General features: G+C 37.2%; 1 protein-coding gene across 2 annotated transcripts in view; it reads left to right on the top strand.

The window, feature by feature from the left end:
• Positions 1–16,160, top strand: part of DOCK4 (dedicator of cytokinesis 4) — a gene marked incomplete at both ends in the record, with an annotated part of 246,537 nt that overhangs the window by 147,844 nt on the left and 82,533 nt on the right. For both annotated transcript variants that reach the window (XM_080615548.1, XM_080615549.1), the window contains 4 exons: positions 8,828–8,952; positions 10,473–10,635; positions 12,013–12,119; positions 12,806–12,962. In XM_080615548.1, the coding sequence (XP_080471674.1) occupies positions 8,828–8,952; positions 10,473–10,635; positions 12,013–12,119; positions 12,806–12,962 (552 nt within the window). The remainder of the gene's footprint in view (positions 1–8,827; positions 8,953–10,472; positions 10,636–12,012; positions 12,120–12,805; positions 12,963–16,160) is intronic.

Here is a 16,160-nt window from a genome sequence, read left to right as displayed (position 1 = left end):
TATGAGAAAAGTCTTGTTATAATATCTCTGTTGCAATTGTAACTCAGTTTTCTCTCTGTAAGTTTAAAAACAGTTTTGTGATGAAAGGATCATTACTTTGATGCTTAGGTTAGATACAAATGTTGCTAGAAAAATAAAAGAACAACCAACATATAGTCATACAAATGTTCTCCCAATGCTTGTCCTGGTCTGACCTTCTTCTGTCTAGTGATTACCTGTAGCGTTCCTGTCGTTTGAGCTTCAGTGGGAGCATTCAAGCCTCTGTGGGCTAGGGGCAGCTTGCATGTAGGTCCCATAGCTGGGGTATGCAATGTGAGCAGCAGTAGACTAGTTCTTGTAGGCGGGTCCTGAATGGTGGTGATGCAGCATCCTACCTGTGAAAGAAAAGGAGCAAGCAGAGCCATCCCATGATGAAACTGCCCAGTAGAGATGACAGGACCCCTCCTGTCGTCTCCAACCTGCCTCTTCTTTCTTTACCCATTATTTAAAATTGTGTTTTATAGTTGGCAGGTTCAGGAAGGCTGACCTCCATTAGCTAAGTGTGTCCTCCAGCAGTCTGTCTGCTGGCTGTTTTTCAACATTAATTGACTTTTCCTCAGACATTTTATAATTGCCTCTTTCATGTAATTGATGCTGATCAGGTCTCTGTGCTGTGTTCTTGTTCAGCCCTTGGACAATTCATTTCTAGTTGGATTGACATGATGAAGCTTCTTTGGTTTCTTCTTAGGTCAGAAACCTTGAGCTGTCATGTGTCTGGTCAGCACCTACATCTGAGGCAAGAAGGGTTTGGAGTTTTTCCCCTTTAGGCCTACAAATAGGGCTTTCATGATTTGTTTGCCAGCCCACAGATGAAACGTATTGGCAAGACCATAAGAAGAGTCAGGTTCATATGCTAGTGCTGTGTTTGTACATGTTTTGGTTTAGCAACCCAGACATTTTAGTTCAGCACCTTTCACATTCAGTTAAATTCAGATACCAGAGTAAATATCTCTGCAGAATGTGCACAGGAAAGTTAAGGCTGTATAGTCATTCATATCACTGCAGCTTTAAGTTTTTTGTTAATTTCCATGGAACTTCAATTTCCATATAGCTTTAGACCTCACTTCATAGTAGAAGTCTTGTAGAACTGCTTCAGTCTGTAGCTTTTAGTATTTAAAAATCTGTTTTTGATTAGCCAAATAGATGAAATAGTGGAGTACTAACTAGTGCCAAAGTGTTGCAGTTAATGGGTGACTTCTTTAATTAGGGCAGAATATATCGATACCCTTTTTTAATACATTGCATTATTTTCTGAAGTAAGAACAAACAGCTTCCCTAGATATACACTCTGAGATCCTCGCAGTTCTTCTGTTTTTCCAAGAGACAGTTTATTACTCCCTACGCTTGCAGGACCCAACGCCAACTTTTTCTTCTACTTTGTTGTTTGTCATCTCGCATGCAGTGTGCAACAACCTTCTGCCTTACTTATGCTTGGTTGTAATGTGTTAACCTCATTTTTTATTGGGATAGTGGCTAGAAAGAAGCTTTGCCAAGATAAGCAGCTTTCTAAGCAGTGAAGTTTAGACAACACAGAAATGCAACACATGGCTTCTTTAATTTGCCTTTTTCCAGCCTCTGTTGACTCAGCTCATAACCCACATGTCTAGAAGTGTCCTTCACTTCTAAGGAGATCCAGGTGGTTTGGCTTCACCAAATATCTTTAATGATCTTAGTGTGTATTGTTCACCATTCTGTAATCTTTTCTTACCCAGAAAACTGTATGTCAGTCCTAGACAAAGCTGATTTAGGGGTTTGACCCTATATTGGTTAATAGTGTTACTAACTTGATGTTGATACCTGCATGTTCACTGCACAGTCCAGAAGGCCAGGTGAATTCAGAAAGCTGAAAGAAAACTGACATGACAGGAGCTGGGGTATTGAAGTGCTCCATAAGAACAGGGGAAAATGAGCTGCCCTTTCTTTTGAAAGAAGTGCTTTCAAGTGTTCTTAATCTTTGGTACCACACAACTTCATTATAGGTAGAAGTGAGTTTGTCAATTTAAAGTCAAGCATCATTTTCAATGTTGTTTTCAGTTGCTTATTCCTTTACCAAACTTCATGCTGAAAATAACCATTGGATGTTTTCAGTGAAGCAGACTTAGAGAAGGGGCATGGAAAGAAGATGGAATAAGTATGTTGCTTTTTTTGCTATGTTTAGTCTTATCATGTCTGATTGAGATTCCATTCTATAGGCATGTTTTCAACCAGTAATTAAAATCCGATGTACTGTACTATTTAAGATGTGCCTCTCTTGTTTCTGTGTAAATTCCTCATATTTGGTCAATTATAAGACTGTGTGAAAATCTCAATACACATACCTAGGAGAGATTTGAGTCATGCAAATACTATGGTATCTGAAGATACCATTTATACTCACCAAAGTCTACCTCTGAACTCAGATGTTCAGTAGGACTTTGCCTTTCAGTGCTACTTATGGCTGTAACTGTCCCTCTTAGTAAAAAGAAGATGATCTAATCTGTCAGTATTACCTGTCTGATATACTGGTTTAGGCAAAGAGCCCATAGAAAAATGGTACATGTTCTTGTAATCAAATGTGTAATTACAGTTGCCATAAATAAAAAGATCAGTTAAAGGAATATAGATAAATTTTCTGATGTTTGAATACATTGTAGAGGAAGTTTGAATTGTTTTTATCGGAACAGGCAACACAAACAAATGTCCTAACTTAGTCTTACACAATCGCAACTTTTTGAGAGAGAATTTCTGTTAAGGAAGATTAAAGCAATGGCATTTCTATACTGAGGAAATAAAAGTGATTAAGATCTTTTCAGAGCAATATATTTAGATTGAAATAATTTTTAAAATGTTGATCCAAATATATTTTTTAAAGTTTTTATTTTAATTTTCTTTCCTTTTTCCTTTCCAGCTTGAAAGTTTACTTTCCAAATCCATTTTCTTTTTTTACTGTCAGCTATTTTCTGATACGTTGTCCTGGTTTAGCAGCAGCAGTCATTTTTTTCTCCTTCTTAGTAGCTGGTGCAGTGCTGTGGTTTTGACTTTCGGCCTGGGAATAATACTGATAAAGCCGATGTTTTCAGTTGCTGGTCAGAATGTTTACCCTGACCAAGGACTTTGTGAGTCTCATGCTCTGCCAGGGAGGAGGAGAAGCCGGGAGGAAGCAGGGACAGGACACCTGACCCAAACTAGCCAAAGAGGTATTCCATACCACAGCACGTCATGCCCAGGATGTAGAACTGAGAGTACCTGGAAGGGCTGGAACTCTGCTGGGGTGGGGTCGAGGTATCAGTCGGTGAGGTGTTGTATTCTCTTCGCTTGTTATTTCCTTTATCATTATTACTATTAGTGGTAGCAGTAGTGATTTGTGTTATACCTTAGTTGTTAAACTGTTCTTATCTCAACCCATGAGAGTTGCATTCTTTTAATTCTCCTCCCCGTCCCTCCAGAAGCGAACGGAAGAAAGGTGGGGGGGGGGGGGGGGAAGTAGACTGCGTGGTTCTGATTTATGGCCTGGGCTTAAACCACGACATAAGGCTTTGTGCTTGACTTTTGCAACCTCATTGGCTTCCTGATTTTGTGGGCTTTTACTTACAAATGTTCATCCAAATATTGTGCTAAAGGTTTGTCAGGAGCATAGTTTTAAGTTCTTAACATTCCAGTACATGTATCTGTCCTGCGAACAGGCAGGGTACTCAAAAAGTGATCCCACGCTAGCTGTATAATATGCACAGTTTATTAAACAAGCATACTAAAGCAAACAAGCACACTAAGGTGAATCAGGTGTATATATATATGTGTGTATGTATAGCACAGAGGAAAATTAGCAAATCATTACTGCATAAAGAGAACAGAGATTAAGAAGAAATACATCACCAATTACCACCTAATCATTGTCCAGGGCCACACTTCAAGCTGAGAAGCCTCGTTCCAGCCCATGCCAGGAGTCTGGAATTGGGAAAATTCCTAGGTGGGGAATTTTCCCCATAGGTGGGGCTTCAGATTTGGCCACAAAAGGGTCCTGCTTTTATACCCTTAGAAAAACAATTAGCTTTGTGCCAAATCTGTAATTGTTCACTCTTGGGATGCAGTTTCTCTTGGTATCACTGTTGTCCATGCTGAAGCATTGGCCAGGTGCCCTGGTGTGGCCAAGTATGAAGGTCATAGATACCTGCACCCTTATATTTTCCTGCCTTTTCCTGACAAATAGTCACATTGAATAAATACATATACTTTATGGAACACATTTTGACAAGACTATACTCTGTTATGTCTCTCAGTCATGAGTAGGAATCCATTGTTGTACCTGAACTGTGAAAGTTCAAATATAGTTTGTTTTCTTATATTTTCGTTGGAAATAGTGATCTTTTCTAAACCAAAAGTGAAATATGTGTGTGTACAAATCCAGACAGAAGGCTAGATTTAAACTAAAACCTACATATTTGTAAAGACCATAAAATGTCAGATATGCCACATTGAGGAAAGGAAGCTGCTGTTATATCTGCATGGTACAGGCTTGATGTGTACGTACTTGATATGGTGCATACTTGGTATGTAGCCCATAGTTTACATTTTTTTTGATTAATTTTCCAGTCTATTTCTGTTCTCTCCCTTCTGCTTTTGTACTCATTTCCATATGAAACATTATAATTCTTCATATAGCATGAGAGGCTCAGTTTTCTCTTGGATTTAATTTGCCTTGCATGATAATGGAGAAAATCTGGCATTATCTTTCAATAACGTGACCAACATGTCTTACTTTTCTCTGGGACATTGAAAATGGAATAGAGATTCCTGAATAGATGTAGATCAGGTCAGAATTCATCTGAACTATCCTCTCATGACAAATGATTACGAACTCTGCCAAAGTTCTGTACGAGGAGTACAGGACAGTATTTGTGACAGTACATCCTCCTCCTGTGTTTTTTTTTCTCTGTGATTTCTTCTTTCAAGTAAATGGGTGAAAGTCCATGGGGTTGGATTTTTTTAAAAACCTTAAAATGCAGACACCATTTTTGAAAGCCTTCTTAACTTTTGTGAAGCTCTGATTCCTTCTTTTAGAAATGCTTTCCTATTTTTGCATAAAACCATAGAGTCATAGAATAGTTAGGGTTGGAAAAGACCTTAAGATCATCAAGTTTCAACCCCCCTGCCATGGGCAGGGACACCTCCCACTAAACCAAGCCACCCAAGGCTCTGTCCAACCTGGCCTTGAACACCGCCAAGGATGGAGCATTCACAACTTCCCTGGGCAACCCATTCCAGTGCCTCAGCACCCTCACAGTAAAGAATTTCTTCCTTATATTCAACTTAAACTTCCTCTATTTAAGTTTGAACCCATTACCCCTTGTCCTATCACTACAGTCCCTAATGAATAGTCCCTCCCCAGCATCCTTGTAGGCCCCCTTCAGATACTGGAAGGCTGCTCTGAGGTCTCCACGCAGCCTTCTCTTCTCCAGGCTGAACAGCCCCAACTTTCTCAGCCTGTCTCCATACGGGAGGTGCTCCAGTCCCCTGATCATCCTCGTGGCCCTCCTCTGGACTTGTTCCAACAGTTCCATGTCCTTTTTATGTTGAGGACACCAGAACTGCACACAATACTCCAAGTGGGGTCTCATGAGGGCAGAGTAGAGGGGCAGGATCACCTCCTTCGACCTGCTGGTCACGCTGCTCTTGATGCAGCCCAGGATACGGTTGGCTTTCTGGGCTGCGAGCGCACACTGAAGCTGGCTCATGTTCATTTTTTCATCGGCCAACACCCCCAAGTCCTTCTCTGCAGGGCTGCTCTGAACAGAGCATAGAATGACTTGAACGTTCTGAACATGGAATGGCTTGGGTTGGAAGGGACCTTTAAAGATAATTTTGATCTTTAAAAATCATTATTCCTGCCCCCACCATGGGCAGGGGCATCTTTCACTGCATCAGGTTTCTCAATGCCATGTCCAATCTGGCCTTGGAAACTTGCAATGATAGGGTATCCACAACTTCTCTGAGCATCCTGTTCCACTGTCATTTTCATTTGCACTTAAATTCTGTACAGTTTGCCCTTTTTAAAAAGGAAAAAACTTGGGTTTTGCCGAGTTTTATCTGGGATAGGTCATGAAATTTGTGGTGGACATGGTTATTTGGTTATGTTTCTGTGAAGACGCCATGGAAAATTGAAATAATTCCTTGCTGATAAATGTAAATGACAACAGAATGTAGCACAAATGCAAGTAGAAATCAAGTTAATCTTTCAAGAGAAAATGCTGCAACTACAAATTGTTGGCTAAAATTAGTTATATAGCAAAGCTTCTCTTTTTGATTACTATGCGTTGTCATTTATTTCTGTACTTGAAACTCTTGAAAGTGACCAACTGCCAGCACTAACGAGAACAGATCCTTGTATAGCCATATGCTAAGAAAGGACCTAATATATTGCATGCTTTTTAGTAAGTGTACTAGTTTCTAAAACATTTATAAAGAAATATTACTGCAATGTGTAAATAATCAGAATCTAGTAGTTCTAAGGATAATTGAAGGGTGACTTGAATAAACACCAGAACTGATTCAGACCAAGGGCCTATCTGGCTGATGTTGTAAACAGACACCTGAGGAAGAGTTAAGAACTGTGCATGCATATATGCATGTATGGTAATTATACTTGATATTCTTCCAGCCTCCAGCTATTTTCAACTCAGGGGATTTCCTGAGCTGCTTCTGTTCCTCTGTTTCGTATCCTTTAGTGGATTTTCCCTCCACAACTTCTCTATTCCTCTTGTGAACCTTTATACATTTCTCACGTTCACAACATCCTTTGGAAAGGTTTTTGGTTTGGATTTTGGTTTGGGGTTGCTTCTGCAGGTTTTTCTGTTTGGTTTTGTTGGTTTTGTTTTGTTTTGTAGACAAGGCTTGCGGTCCATTACCTGAATAACCACCACCTTTCCACCTTTTGCTCAGTTTGAACCTGGCTCCTACCGGGAACCAGAGGTTGATTCAATGATTGCACACACTTAATAATTCAGCTCTTTCATTCTTGACTTCACACAAAACTCTTAAGTGAATATCGTCTGGTCCTGGTATGTGTTTGTGTTTATTCTAACTTTATTCTAATCTCAGTCCATAGTTGTTTCAGAAGGTAAATAATAATAATACCAGATTTCCACACACACCTCTTATTTTGTGGGCATGGTTCTTGAGGACTTGATAATACAGCACTTTCCTCTTTTACCTTTTTTTTTATTTTTTTTTTCCATTTGTCAGTGGTTTAGGCTGTGCTTTGGAGAAATCATTGAATTATTTTGCAGACAGTGATGGAATAATATTATAAAAATGTTAGAAGAATTAGCAAGGTCATTGTTTCTGGTACTTCAAAATCACTGGTGAGTGATTATGCAGTAAAATAAAAGCAAGAAATATGAAATATGAGAGTATCCTGGAAATGTCAAGCACGTCAAATTCTGCTTGCATATTAAAAGAAAGCTGGAAATTGAAGATGAGCTAATTATTTATTAATTAAATATCTTGTAATTAATTTTACCCACAGTAGAAGTATCCATCTCATGTTTGACTGCTATGAATACTCAAAACTGTCATACCTGCACTCTTTTCACCAGTGCTCAGTGAAAATCTGCTTTATTAAAAAAAGATATTCCCATTATGATAAAATTGCATTGCACTAGATAAAAGCATACATTCTCAATTTCTTTTTCTACCAAATCTAGACATTAGAATTTTAGAGGATACTTATACTTATGACACTGTGCTGTATTTTTCTATTTCACAAGGAAAATCCAATTGTTTCCATGTAGTTCTGGTAATGTTTGTCCAGAGCTAGATTAGTTTACGCTTCTTAGAAAAAGAAATATCATTATCAGACAGAACAAAGGCTTCCCTATAATGCCACTCCAGTCAGCACCAGTACTGCTTCTCCCCTGTTCCGTCCTCCCTGCAACTCCCAACCAATCTTTCTTCCTTTCATCAACTATAAACTTTGCGATTTGTGTCAAATTAAACTAAAATAAAATTACCAACTTTTGGATGAGATCTGGTTATGGTCTTGGCAGGAAACTTAGCATGTTCCTGTATGAACATGCAAAGAATTTAATTTTAAATATGCTAGCAGTATTCAGTAACTTGTATGTTCTGTGTAGGACTTAAGTAATGCCTGTATTGGATTTGTAGTTTGAATGTGTTAATGAAGGTTTTAATTTCTCAGAAGCCTTTCCAACATGCTAAAAATATGCTAACATTTTTGCTAGTAAACTTTGGAACACCCTGATAATGTAAAGTATGTTGGCATCTTTTAGATCAAAAGACAAATTTGAATGCTAGCAGTCTGGAAAGCCTGCCCTTCTAATGGAAAGAACACCAACCTCTTGTTTTTTGCTTCTTCAGATAACGAACTTTCTTTTGAGATTCAGTGTAAAAAAGTTGTAATCAGTTCTTCAAGGAGACATCAAACAGAGAAATGTAATGATTACAAATGAAAGCAAGCACATTAATAATGCCTTAGATTAAAAGCGGCATTAGGTGAGGTGAAGCTAGACACCAGCTTTAGTATAGCTAGAGATAATCACTGTAAAGACCAAAAAGAGCTAACAGATGAGTAGAAGCCCCTAGGATTTGTTTAGTATGGCTTTGTTGTTGGTTTTCTTGGTTTATGAAAACCACTGGTTTTGTTTAAAATCCATAAATACTGATAAATTGTGGGTATGATACTATCCCTTGTTTGGAAGAGAAGATGAAAGTCTACTAAAGTACTAAAAGCAAAAATTAAGCAAGTTGAACTGACTTCTGTAAACTTTGTGTTTGGTTTCTGGTTTTTTTATAGGTGAAATGAGGAATGATTTATATATTACTGTAGAAAGAGGAGAGTTTGAGAAAGGAGGGAAAAGCGTGGCCAGAAATGTGGAAGTGACAATGCATGTCGTGGACAGCAGTGGTCAAATTTTAAAGGTATCTTTGTTGTATGTTTTTCCTTGGTGTAGTCCATTTTGATACACTTTTTTAGATGTAAATCATCTTTTGTGGCATTGTTTGAAGAGTACAGAATTGCTTTGGAGAAGTCATGTTTATCCTTTGCTGTCTTTAGATACTCGAAGTATTTTCACTTTGCATGAAAGTTTTATGAAATGCATGTTTGTTTTATTTCTGTGATCAATTACATGATTCAGGTAAACAACTGTAATTGCCAGCAAAATAATTAATGCTTCCATAAAAGACCTGAAAATGTTGAGGCAAGATTAAGCTTTGGTGAATTTCTTATTTCATAATAATTCTTCTCATGATATATTTCCTCATGATACACAGAACATGTTTTGATAACTTTCAATTTTTTTGTCTGATTTTAATGAATCAGAGATCCTTGATGCAAAAATCGCCACCATGTATCAATAAAACAATAAATTAATGTTCCTTCTTTTCTTCAGGTTTGATTGCATGCTGCTTGTGATAGCTTACAAACAGGCACTGTTTCATATTTTAACTATTGACAAATGACTTTTTCTCAGCTTTTTCTGTACCAAAAGATTTCTGTTCACCTTTCACCTTTTCCATATGTAGTTAATATAATTTTTCCCCTTTTATTTTAAAGTACTATTTTCTCATGTTCTGCATGATTTTGAGTGCTGTTGAATGACAAGTTAAAGAAAGGCTGACACAAATAGTCCTGGTGCAAATTGTGTGTGTCTGTATATGTGAAGAGAGATTGCATGTATAAATGCATGGCATGCAATGTATGTATGTTTTTATATATATACATAAATATACATAAGTGTGTGTGTATATATCTTCTATATGTATATATATTTATATTAAAATGTAATAGGCTATTAAGGTGCAAAGGTGATGTCTTATAATTGCTGAGGAGAAAAGCTACAGCTTAGCTTTCCCACAGAGAATTAATAGGTATCCCCAAGTAAGGACTTAGACAAATCCATTTGCCTATTGTGCTACTGTGCTATGGAAAGACCATCACGGGCATTGCAAAGGCAAACACGGTTTGCATCTTTCTAATCAGAGAGTCCACATTTCTTTGCTGTTTCGTGCTGGGACATATCGCTGATCGCAGCAGGGTTACAGACTTATTTCAGATGACTACAGACCTTGAGACTGGGCTGTTCTTGTCTCAATTGCATTCTTGTTTGTTGCTTGGGCATAACACTGAATAGACTGTGCTGTGTCATGGGACTTCACATCACATTTGTTGCTTAAGCCTTCTTGATTATCCAGTTCCCCCTATGTAACACTTTGATTCTCATCAGTGTGGATGGTTCTTGCAATTTTTTCTAATCAGTAGATACTAACAAAGTGCTACTATTTTTATGGGTTTAAAGATAGTGAATATTGAACTACATAGGTGGCATTTGTGATAAGAATGTAAATATTAAATATCTTCATTAGAAGAGAGCCCTTGATGACGTCTTACCAGTGAACTATTCTATCTTTAAATCTTTAATCATATTTTTTTTCATTAGGATTTTATCTCATTTGGCTCTGGAGAGCCACCAGCCAGTGAGTACCATTCCTTTGTGCTTTATCATAACAATGGTCCCAGATGGGCTGAGCTGCTGAAACTTCCTATTCCTGTGGATAAATTCAGAGGAGCACATATCCGCTGTGAATTCCGGCACTGTTCCAGTAAGTGCTGTTCATGACTTCTGCTAGTCCTCTCTCTTACAGCTGCAGTCAGCACATGAGTTTCCATAATACCTCAAGAAAAGGACAGCTGTGTGAACTTTCTCTGAAATGCTTTCATGACAGCTTCTCAGGATTGCAGCTCTACTTGGAACTCAGTGCTTTGGGAAAGCTTAAATGCTGGGAGAAACTAATCTAGTTTAATTAAATAGAAATAGATAACATTGCAGCTGCAAATATAAACAGAATTTCAGGTAAACTCAAAATGCATATTTAGAATTTACGTAGTGATTTATCCAAAATTATACCTGTCCCTTAGTAGATGTTTAGCAGTCCAACCAATGGGAAATGTACATAGATGCATCATGGTCAATCAACATTACTTTTTTATTGAGGGGCTTTTTTTCCCACTAATTCTCTAAACATTGTGAACAATTTTAGAGTTAATTTTGAGGTAAAAATTGAGGTCTGGGTCCATGTTCTGCATACCAGGGCATGCAAGACAGGTTTCATAGCTATGGTGCTGACTGCTCACAGGCTTGTGATAAAATTGCACATCTTTTAAACTGATGCTGTTCTTTGACTCTTTTTGGTGATGTAGATATAGCAAGATTTGGTTATTTAGATTGCCTTTGTGGAAAGTGGCACACAGAGTAAGTGATAGTATATTTAGATTTTGGATACTTAAACTTCAAAATATAAGGAACAGATAATATAGGAAGAAATTTGCGTTGATTTCTTCTTTTTCAGTTTTAAGGTTTTTATAAGCTATGAAGTAACAAAGGAAAAACATCAGTGGTGTGTTTCAGACAGATTCTTTGCTCAATCTTTCCTATGCAGCACAAGTTGGATATTTGTTATTGTTGCCTGCACCCCAACTGTTAAACCCTGTCTTAAAAGTCATACGTATACACATCCAAGTTTGAAAATGGTATCTGCTATCTAACGTTCAATAAGGAACAGCAACATCTTCAGCCATATTTATATAGGCAAATGCTTTATTTGAAGTGCAGTGTAGCCTGAGGCTGACCTAAAATGGAGACCAGAGGGTAGAAAGTAATTGTCACCCCAAAAAAATCCTTTTATTTTCATATTCATTTGGATTTCCTGGCATTCTGTATATTTCTGAGACTGCATATTTGGTGGCTTCCTTTATTTGTTGTTACTAAATACCAAACCATTCCAGAATACTGCTTTCTGATTAACAGTGAGATATATAAACCATTACAGGAGATAATGTGCAAATCTGAAAAGAAATTTAAGATAATATGAGACTGTCTAGCTGCGAATAGCTTCCAGAATTCTTTTTTATGTTGTATCATATCCGTTTATTTTGTCTAAAATGTATATTAAGTGCTGCTATTTACATATGCATTTCAGCAAAAGAAAAGGGTGAGAAGAAGTTGTTTGGCTTTTCTTTCATGCCCCTGATGCAGGAAAATGGGAGGACTCTGCCAGATGGCACCCATGAACTCATTGTACACAAGGTAATTTGAATTAGTAATGATTAGCTGTAATGAGTCCTCTGGAACATACTTTATATGCCCGGAAACATTAGGTTGAGAAAGTCTGTATTCATTAACAAACGAGTGATAATCTTTTCACCATTAAAATATCAGTTGCTGATTGTTTCATATTAAGATTTTTGTTACAAACTGCAATTGAATCTAGATATGCTTTTCAGTGACCTGGTTTTACTACGTCTTACTATTTTATTAAATTCTATTTTTAATGGATTTGAGAAAGATAAGTTGAATTAAAACACACAAAGTGAAGCCCATGATATCCTCTTACAGAATTGCTAAAGCTGGCAAATAAAGCAAGCTCATTTATGCAGATCTAATCAATGTTATAATTGTTTAGAGATGCTTCAGTTTAATGGAATTTTTGTTTCCGCATTTAGTAGTTACTGCTGTTCAGAGGATTTAATATGTTTCCCGCGAAATTTTAGATTTTTAACACCAAGGTTTTGTAGCTATTCATTTAACATAACCCCTGCGCATTTGTTGATTTCAGTTTCAGATATGAAACTATGACCCAAAACCAAAGTTGCAACAGGCATAGTGAAAATTATTCAGTTTCTGGCAGAGAAACAATAATAATTCATATAAATTAGGGATTTAGTCCTGTGTTTTTATGCAGTACAGTTATTTTAGCTGCTTTGTTTTCACAGTGTGAAGAAAACACAAACCTTCAGGATTCTGGTCGCTACCTCAAACTCCCCTTTTCAAAGGGAATTTTCCTAGGAAACAACAGCCAAGCAGTAAAAACCACTAAAGAGTCCTTCTGGATTACGTCCTTTCTCTGCTCCACTAAACTCACACAAAATGGTAGGATATGTTGATTATTTAAAACATGATGAATTCAAATGAGTGTTATAGCTAGCCTTTTCTGTTCCAAGTAAGCATGGATCTACTCAAAAATAGCTTATGTTCTATGCATTATACAAACTGGTTTTCTTCATAATTTTTTTTTTCCAGATGGAATCCAATGCAGCGTGATAAACCAATGATTTTGAGTAGCTCAAGAATGCTTTTTAGATTAACATGATATTGAAATCAAATGCGGCACTCTTGGAATAAACTATCAAAACGCAGCTGCTTTACAAAACCTCTTAATCTGTTTGTTGTAGAGTTTTTATGTAATACTTACCGTAGGCTTTAGGCTGTGGCAGTTTGGTTTTAGGCACAAATTGCTTTTTTGTTCTATCACTTGTCTTCCTTTAAGCCAACAAACATTTACTACTACTTTGATAAAACAATCACTGGATATAAGCAGTAGCAGATAGAAATACATGTGTTTGCATGCTTTGCCATTGCTATGTATAAAATTCTGAAGATTCTTGTTTGTTTGCATTATTAACTACAGTTTGTAACTGAAACAGCTTTCTACAAATTTCTAAATATTTTGTATTTGCTTAGTAACGTGACCGTTCTTTGGTATACACACAGTTCTGTATATTTTTTTCTAAGCTGTTTATCACAGTTTTAAGATCTGGCTTTGCTCTTTCTTGTATGTGAATGATTCTGTCTTTACCTTTCTTATATGTATGATGATAAAATTGCTGATTGCTTGCAAATTGATTATAGGTGTTTAACAACAACTAGATCAGCTTTTAAAATTGAAATAATCATCTTAATTTTCACTATTTAGTAGCAAGTGTCCCAAATAGAATTATGTGCAAATAGTAAGTGGTCTGTTTCACTGTGCACATATCCATTCTGTATTCTCATAGCAATTAGTTTCAAAGTAATAAAAGATTTTCCTAAAAGTTGCTAATAGGCAATCAGAGACTAAATCTGCTTCAGTTGAAGGCCTTGATTTAAGAAATCACATGAATCTACTGATAGTTACACATGCATGAAAGTGCTGCCCGGAACTTAAGTGTTTCACTGGTAAATAGTTGCACTGTTGTCTGGGGTTATAATACTTATTTATGTTCACAGTACAAGAGTTATTTTGTAGTTAGTGTAAATAGATGTGTGACAAAGGGCATAAAATTTCCTTCCTTTTAAACCATATTCTGAGTAAGAGGGTGTAGAATATCTGAATAATATTGATCGCCTTTTCAGCTCTGAAAGAGTTAACAATTATTTCAGCAGTACTTCAGAGTGTGGAAATATTTTCAGTAGACAGGCTCATATTTTCTCCAAGGATCTTCTTTGGGAATTTCATCTTGGTGAGTTTCCAAATCCCCATTCTTTTAAACAGAAATTTGCCAAAAAACCTATTGCATGCTCAGAAAATGAACATAGAGCAAAGCATGTGGATATTTGGTCATGTGAGCATTACTTCAGTTATCCCTGAGAGAATATAGCATATTTATAAAAAAATACAGGATTAAAAAGATCTGTGTTTTTCTTTTCTAGTAACTGTTTGTATTGGCAGTTTTGAAAGTTGCTAACTACTGTTAAATCTGTTTTTACATTTGGAGATTTTTCTGAAGCTCTCAGATCTGCCTGTGTCTACTTAACAACAGTGTCCAGCCTGAAAATTAGTTGAAAATTATGCTGGTGTTCTGGCCGTGGCGTGGGGGAGGACCCCAAACCCAGACTTATAAAGGGTGTGACTGAATTAGGCCACAGCTTTACTAGCTTGCTGGGAAACCTTACCCAGCTGTCATTCTCTCATTGATTGTTCCCACATGCCATCAGCTCTCATGTGTATTAAAATTATATGGACTGGGTGAAGGAGACTGCCTCCCAGTTGTTGGGATCCATAACTTCTTTACCTTCAGGATGTTGGAGGGGATTTTAGCATTATTTCCAAACAGTTTTCAGAAACCTTCTAACTAGGGGAGACTGCGTTCATCAACATATCTCATCAGAACATGTCCTTATCAAATCTGTCTGCCAGTTAGCTTTTCCTTAGCTTGACTTTTGATCCTGGATAGCTAATCAGTTGATATTAGCAAAAAAGTATACCAGCTTTTATATATTATGTTCTTAGCTAAGGAGTTATATTTCATTATCCTAAAGAAACCCCAAAAAAGCAAGAGAGAAGACAGTGGTTTTTCTACTGAGTAGTTATCAATACTTAGTTTTTGACATATAGGAGGAATTTCTGCTTGACACAGATTCAGGATCCATCCAGCAAGTCAGAATATTTTAGCAAGTTGGCATCTACTCACTTCTCAGCACTGATCAGCACATCCCCAGTAAGCAGCTGTTCATCATCAGAGCAACATGCCATACAGCATGTCTGTTGCAAGGCAAAGGTGTAATCCATCTATCTGCATTTGACAAAAATCCAAACTGGTGATTAATAAAATAAAAGTAACAGAGGGCAGCTTTCCAGAGCGACCTCAGTTTGGAGGGAGTGTTGGAAATCACAGAAGAGGCCTGTTGGAAGAGGAACCCAGACTGCCAGTTCTGGAATTCAGCTTTTTTCCTTTTGATGTGCAGTAGTGCTACACCAGGCCAATTTTGATGGCTCAGGATTTATAGGAGAGAGATGAAAAGATCAACCCAAACCACTTCCTTACACACATGATTCTGAACCTTTTGTTAAACTTAGCACTTTGGATTTAAATTAAACTTGAGAAGGGAAGTGCTGTGTTTGATAGGAATGGTAGGCCATGTGTAGCCGGTTTTAAATATACAAATCTGATCATGATGAAGAGAAGGCATTGGAAATGTTTTTGTTCTTCAGCAAAATTTATCAGCAGCATTGACTTTTTCCGATTTCCAAAACTATGTTTTCTTACTGGGCCTATTTTTGGGGACAATTTTATATTCTCATTTTTCTTAATACATGACACATTGCTATCCCTTCCCCTTGTGATTCACATGTCAGATTTTCTATTCATGTCATTTCTGCTTGGGCTATTCTCTACTGTTATCTCAGCCATGTCTTTCCGCCTTAAAATTTCCCTCGAAATAAGTGCTTTGAAGTCAGTGTCTTACATTTGCGTTCTCCTTCTTTTTTAATCCCCCAACAAATCCCTAGTATTGTGCGTGTCAACTATCTTCCACCCAGTTGCTCCAGCAAACCTGTAAGGAAGTGTTTTGCCTGCTATGAACCGACAG

Source organism: Psittacula echo (assembly GCF_963264785.1).
Source record: "Psittacula echo genome assembly, chromosome: 1".
In the NCBI taxonomy this organism is placed as follows: domain Eukaryota; kingdom Metazoa; phylum Chordata; class Aves; order Psittaciformes; family Psittacidae; genus Psittacula; species Psittacula echo.
Note: the sequence above shows the minus strand (reverse complement) of the source record. Positions and strands in the feature narration are given on the sequence as shown.